The sequence below is a fragment of the Sphaeramia orbicularis genome, chromosome 19 (genome assembly GCF_902148855.1).
Source record: "Sphaeramia orbicularis chromosome 19, fSphaOr1.1, whole genome shotgun sequence".
NCBI lineage: Eukaryota > Metazoa > Chordata > Actinopteri > Kurtiformes > Apogonidae > Sphaeramia > Sphaeramia orbicularis.
This window is the reverse complement of record NC_043975.1, coordinates 25,794,976-25,802,325: the sequence shown is the minus strand read 5'-3', so window position 1 is coordinate 25,802,325 and position 7,350 is coordinate 25,794,976. Positions and strand designations below refer to the sequence as shown.

Below are 7,350 nucleotides of genomic sequence, written 5' to 3'. Positions count from 1 at the left end.
ACCAAGTGTATTTTTCTTATTTCTTGTCAAAATATCTCATCACACTTAAAATGAGACATACTCACCTAAAGAGTAACTTTTTTTTTGCTTAATTCAAGCAAAAAAAATCTGCCAATGGAACAAGTGAAAATTATCTTAAGTAAGATTTCTCGAAATCAGATTTTCCAGATCTATTGTCTACAAATCAGTTCTTATATCTCACTGAAAAGTTCCTCTTAAGGTGATTCTATCTGATTTTAAGTGTGATGAAATATTTGGACTAGAAATGAGAAAAATACACTTGGTCAGAGGAAGATTTTTGCAGTGTAAGTGTCCACTGTGTTGGCTGATATGGAACTAAAACAACAAAATCCATGAATAGACAAGAAAACAGCTGTCCACTGTAGTTACCGCTATGCATGAAAGGGTTAATGTGGAGTACTTTACCCGAATCATACCTGAATATTACCTAAAAATTGTTTATTGCTAGTTATTGATAGGATTAGTGGATCAGAAGTTATTAAATGTTGTAGATCAGTTGATGCTTTTGGTCATCAGAAGCTGGTTGGTCTTTAAGATTTAAGCAAGTTTCAGTGAATGGTGAGAAATCCAGATTTTGAGATGGTATGATACTGTTAAGAATAAAAGTATTGTTTGGCAGCAATCTTGTGTTACACAACCCAGATAGTGCTGAGGAGAGTGAACTTTGGAAAGAGATCTTAGTCACAGTAATAGAAGAAAAAGAATACAGACATGAGTGTAAAACAGACTTCTTGTACCCATAAAGATTAATCTGTATGTTTACTAGTTTTATTTCTTTATTTATGTATTTGTTCATCAGTTGTTTATGCCCCTTAGTGTCAATCATATCAGTTTTCTCCTGTCCCCCCACGGTGACGTCGGAAGGGGCGTTTCCAACGTGCTTTCAACGCATCACACACCGATAGGTCAATACCGGTCATGTGATCTACGCCAACCAATCACGGCCTACCATGACGAGTCTGGGTTAAAAACTCACTCGAAAAATGGGGCCGTGAAAACGGTGACGTTACATCATGAGCCGTGCCGTGTTGTCACCAGCTGTTGGCTAGAAGACGACGCGAAAGTGGATGTGTTTCAACTGGATTGTGTGTCTGCTAACACACCGTAGCACTTAACAGCTGCCCCGGAGCAAATAAAACGTGTTACCGGATGACTGGTCGAAACACCGGAGCCACCTCAGTGTCACGGTGGTAGTATCACTTACATAACTGAAGGCATCGATAAGACAAAAACTGATAACGGACAAGTGCCAATACAGGTCGGAGTTGAAGCCATTTTTCGCTGCAGTGAGTCTGATTTATTTACTTGGTCCAGAATACCGGTGTAGTTTTAGCTCCAGTAGCGTTGACCAGTCCACTTGTAGATCTGCTGTTGCTACGTAACGGGTAGTATTTTATATTTTAGCCAGTCTTATTATAAGCCAGACAACTTAGAAAACAGGGTCTGCCTCACTGTTTACAATGTCAATCAGATCATGCCGACTGGTCACAGAAGGCTTGAACATCAGGGTTTGTTTTAAGGCAAAGGTTACTTTAACAGAATGCAGGATCTTGCTCATGTTATTTCCCATTTTAACCATCTACAAATCCTCTATCCTCTTAAATCTGACTTCTGCATAGTGTTGACAGGATTGATCTCAAATCTGTATCTTCACACATGACAGGATGTATGGACTTCAATGCAATTTGTAAGGCATTTCCGTTACAAGTGACTAATGTATTGTAAATACTCTGGATTACTTCAACATTGTCTTTGTTATCACAGCCAACAGTGCGTTAAGTCTGCCTAAACCAGACTTAATCCAGGAGTCACTGTGGACAGAGCCAAACACAAAAGCAGGGTGGTGTTTTGTCTGGCACCAAGGGCGAAGACCCAATTTTCCCTTGACCTGATATTTTACATAATGTCAAGTAGAGTGGAAACTAGTAAACAAAGAAAATCAACAGAATTTGCAATTTTAGAGCAGAACATTTTGTTTTAGTGTACTTAGCACACTGATATTGTTCAACTCAACTAAATGTATCCAAAGTAAAGATTTAAGCCTCTTATTGTATTCTCTTTACTGTCTGTCTAAACTGTATCTATAATTAAATATATTTACTCGTATTCTGTGTTGCCAATAACACTTTTACATGCATTAGTTGAGAGATCAACAGCGTTACCATATAATACTTAATACAGTTTAATTAAAATCAATCAGGACATTATATTAAGCCATTAAATATTTTTAAGTATTTATAAATTAAGAATAAATATTTAATGTTAATAAATCGTCAAAGTCATTTTAAAGACTATAAATATTGGTGGACTTTGGCTCCTATAACAGCTAATGGATTTACAGCCACCACAATAACCTGCTTTTTCCTGTTCCATACTATTATCATTATATCAGCCTTGAAAAATTCCCATTTGGATGAATATTGTTTCAGGATATGACAAATGTAAACACAATTACATATGAAGTTATCAAATCAGTAGCCCGCAGCTCACTAAAGTTCTTCCTACTTATATTAGTTCCTTGTACACAAAAAATCCTTAATATTTTCTTCTGCTCTAAACAAATAAATGAATGAATAAATACTACAACCCCTGAAACTTACAACTTTAATGTCATAACTCTAGATCACAGGCTTTTGCATAATGTGAGAACCAGCAATTTATCAAATCTTTACATCCTACAGGAAGAGTTTAAGTGTCGCCATCATGAATGTGGGCACAGCACACAGCGAGGTGAACCCCAACACCCGGGTGATGAACAGTAGAGGGATCTGGCTCTCCTACATCCTTGGAATCGGTCTGCTGCACGTCATACTGCTCAGCATTCCCTTCGCCAGCGTACCAGTGGTCTGGACCCTCACCAACCTCATCCATAATTTGGTCAGTGGAAGTAAATGCCTACAGGAACCACTCTGATCAGTGAAGAACAGATAGAAAAAAAGGTCAATATATTAAAAGACCCAGAGATGTGAATAGTGCAAATAGGGGACCCATCTGGAAAACAGTAACAGAGTACATTAAAACTACTAAATATCCAATTATGACTAGAGATTCTTATGTTTAAGTAGGATTTGAACATAATCAGCAATTACATTTTACAATTGTTGGTGATTCCTACTTGCTATTAGTTTGTTTTTTCAATGACCTGGATCCATTGATGTTTCAACCCACATTTTCATTTGGGATAATACACTTTGATTACACAAGATTTTCTGTCTGTCAGTTTAATCTAAAATTTGATCTTAGAATAGAAGTGGATTTTATAGTTTGGATTTTGTTGCATACCAAAATGTATCATACAAATTAGGAGCTCTTGTAAGATTTCAAAATCTAAGAAGCTTTTTTTTTTTTTTAACTTGTACAACACTAATGTTTTCTCCATTGGGTTTCCATGTGTCTTGTGTTGCAGTGCATGTACCTCCTGCTTCACACAGTCAAAGGGACGCCGTTTGAGACCCCGGATCAAGGCAAAGCCCGGCTCCTCACACACTGGGAGCAAATGGACTATGGTGTGCAGTTTACTGCTTCGCGGAAGTTCCTCACCATCACACCCATTGTCCTGTGAGTAGTCATTCAGCGCTACTGCTTAACTTGCAGTTGTGTCACAGGTGAAACATTCACTGATCAGGAACCCAGTTTTGGACACAATTTAACTCAGTAATAGAGTTTGTTTTCAGTAATTTCAATGTGTAGCCTATTTATTTTTATGTTTTGCACCTGTCTTATGCATTTCTGATCCCCCACTGCCAATTTTATTGACCAAAAGCACAAACACAACTCTTATGGGTAGAGTGAAGTTTCTTTCCCTTTTGCCAGGATCATATATCACAGTGGCTAAGCAATATTTCTGTTATTAAGTAGGAAGTAGTAGTATGCCTTTAATTGCATGATACTACTTTTACATGCATGATTGTCAAAACATATGTATTTTAGTTGTAGAGGAACATCTACTACACTTACGCTTGCCATTTACAATTTTCAGTTTCAAAAAGTGCACATGGTAACTTTGCTTACTAGCCAAATTCACAGATTGTTAAGGAGCTTAGTATTTGCAGCTACACCCCTTGCTGTTTTCATGCCCTTTTCTGTCCTTATTAGTGCTATTTACAGGAAGCACTTTTGTCCCCTGGGGTTGAGCTGCCAGCTCTGCCTGAACATTGTAGTAATAGCGGTTTTGCAGGTGTACACTCTTTGTTCTCACTTGTTTCAAAGATCATTTATTCACTATGTTTTGGAACCAGTGCCAGCAGGAAGAGACACAGGGTGAGTGTGTGCTAAGGCTGCAGCTGGACCAACACATGTGCTAAAGTATTTAAGCATGTTTATTGCATGTCTTCACTTGTTCTGCAGTGAACAGGATGTGCAAGGTCTAAATGCACAATACTCCCTTACTACTGTGTGCAGTTACATCTAAAAATACTGTTTACATGGAAACAGCGTAGTTTCTCTGTTGGTTCTGGTGTCTCTTAGTGCCCAGTGCTGGCATGGAGCCACCACACTGTAATAGAGGAGATGCTGGTAACTCAGTTAGGTTGCAGTTGTTAATTCACTTTCCTTGCTTCATTCATTAATTATCGTATTGGTTGGCCTGTCAGCACCATTTCACAGTTACAAGCTGTATCTCAGAGCACAGGGAAAAAAGTGTAAAGGGTTTTGACTGTTTCTTTTTAATAATAGTTTCAAATTTATATCATATTTGCCATTACAAAGGTTTTTTTGTTGTTTTGAGGTTGCTGACTTGGATGGCAACAAGTTTTTCTGCAATGACTCGTTTTCACCACATGGTACCTGTCCTGTTTTTCGGACAAGGTTTTGGTAGTAGATGCTTGTTTTTTCACTGCAGTATCTGGTCATCATTGCACTACCACGTGAAACTGTTGTCATTATCTTTAACACAACACAAAACCCCATCCTCATTGGAACCATTTCTCTATCTACTGTTGGAATGTCTAGAGTTCCTCATTTGACTGTGGGATGGTTCTGTTGGTTGCCATATAACCAGTGGAACAGTGCAATAACTTTCTGGACTTTCAGAGAACGCAGACCTCCTCTATGGCCTGTAGTCAACTAAACCACAAACAAGACAATCTGAGGAAACAGACTGTGGCCCCTTTAGATCCAAACTGTAGATATAAGCCTACAGTATAATACACACACACACACACACACACACACACACACACACACACACACACACACACACTCGACAATGAATAGCGTGTAGTAGCTTGTTGACAGGTTTGTTAGATCTGTCTTTCATGTTATGTTATGTATTGGAACTGTTCTGGAGATGATTCCACAAGTTTTGCTGATTAAAAAATTGTCAGTAGAGTTGAGTCAAGCCGGTGTCATGCAGTAGAAGAGAGCCATGAGATAAAAAACATACAATAATGTAGTCTTCATCACTTTAATCAGTATTTTCCTCTCTGCTTTATCTCTGATTCAGGTACATCCTTACCAGCTTCTACACCAAATACGATCGGGCCCATTTTGTGGTCAACACTGTTTCCTTGCTCACTGTGCTCATCCCCAAGCTGCCTCAGCTGCACGGTGTGAGGATCTTTGGGATTAACAAGTACTGACAAGGCAGAAGAGGACACCTCCTTCCCTTTAGTCCCTATGGACTGTAGTAGGCACACAGAGTATCAGACCTCTGATTCGGCTGCAGGTCCATAAAGATCCATGGCTCTGTGGCTGTCAACTCTGCTGAGCAGCAGTCTAAATGAAGCCTTTTGGGGATTCTGCCATGGTACCAAACCCCAGGAAACAGACACAATACACTATACAGATGGCACAAAGGGAAAGTGTACCGTTGTTATTATGTGTGGCCGATTTCCTTTTAGTTACAGTCTGTTAGTGACACTTATAAAGGGAGTGTTTGTAAATGGGGTGTAATATGTCCATTTCTGTAGAAAGTAAAACTCTCTTGTATGACAGGTGTCAGAAGAGAGAATGCTGTAGTTGCACAAATACTATGTGCCATTTTACACCCACTGGCACACTTAGACAGTAATCAAAGTTATTTTGTATGTAATTATACACTGCTGTATTTATTCAGTTTCACTCCTACATGCAACTTCCTCTTTCTTGAGGTTTTTGTGCTTGGAGGAGCGTAACAATACTTCGATGAAATAGTGAGGGACCCATGAACTGCTACAGAGGCGAGACACGAGAAACCGCAAGGTTTTATATTTAGCACTCTGGCTTCCTCAGGGCCAAGATTGGGAACTCAAGCAACTCTTATTTTTATCTGACCATTACCATATTTGGACTCCTCTTGTCCTGGATTTTCTCACAGCAAGAATCCTGTCTCCACAACTGTCTGGCCCGTCTGCAGAAATGATGTGGACTATACAAGGACTCCTCTCAAACAATTTACCTGAAAGTACTTCAGAATATGGATGAGAGGGATTTTTTCATACTTGCATAGTGATACTACATATGTGAATACGTACTGGAAACTATGCTATAAAAGTACTCAGGACCTGAAGAAACCTTGCATCATTCTGTCTGCTTCTGAGTTTGGAACATTGTGACAAATGGTACATAAAGTTAGTCTTTTACTAAGTAGATTTAAGCAGTGTGATCCAATCCTATTCAGTAGCTAAACAGCAGCTCCTTGTGGAGCTTATAATGTTCACTTTTTGTTGACACTGTGACAGAATTGTTGATTCAACTGTATGGTACTCTTTTAAGACTGTGCAGTATATTGTTGTGGTGTTTTGTACTGCATTGAACAATACTGGTGTCAATATGATGTTTTAAATATTTTGTCCAGCCACATTTATATACATGATTGGTGCAAATCTGAGATATCCAAATTCACATCCTTTGAGGATTATTAAGTACTTGCTTTCAACCCAAACAAAAGGGTTTTAGTCGTATGTGGACATTTCATTCATATTGTGACTGTCCTTCATGCTATAGGGCTTCTGAATTATGCTGAGAAGTTGCTTCACATGAGAGGGTTTTAGGTATTATGTAAGTTTTTTTTCTTACATTCATAGTTTATAGTTTTAGGTAATGTTAGTATAATGCATGCCTATGGTCTTTTTTTTATTGCGCTTACTTGAAAGGCCTTGCATTCCTGCTTTTTTATGAGGATGAGGATGCAATTAATAAGCATCCATCCATCTGTTATCTCCTTCTTGTCTGGGTCTGGGTTGCATGGGTGCCACCCTAAGCAGGGATGTCCACATTTCCAGTTCCCTGATCAGCTCTTCCAGCTCCTCTGGGTGACACTGCTGTTCCCAAACCAGCTGAGAGGCTGAATCTCCAGTGTTGGGCTGCCCTTGGGTCTCGACTTGAGATTGAGAAGCCCAAAACACCTCA

At 39.0% G+C, this 7,350-nt stretch overlaps 1 protein-coding gene across 1 annotated transcript in view; it reads left to right on the top strand.

The window, feature by feature from the left end:
- The first annotated feature begins 978 nt into the window (after window positions 1-978).
- The window catches only part of ormdl3 (ORMDL sphingolipid biosynthesis regulator 3), a 7,157-nt gene continuing 785 nt past the window's right edge, over window positions 979-7,350 (top strand). The window contains exons 1-4 of the mRNA XM_030122259.1: window positions 979-1,307; window positions 2,703-2,898; window positions 3,428-3,579; window positions 5,465-7,350. The exon at window positions 5,465-7,350 is cut by the window's right edge and continues 785 nt beyond it. Coding sequence (XP_029978119.1) covers window positions 2,725-2,898; window positions 3,428-3,579; window positions 5,465-5,600 — 462 coding nt within the window. The 5' untranslated portion in view covers window positions 979-1,307; window positions 2,703-2,724 and the 3' untranslated portion in view covers window positions 5,601-7,350. The remainder of the gene's footprint in view (window positions 1,308-2,702; window positions 2,899-3,427; window positions 3,580-5,464) is intronic.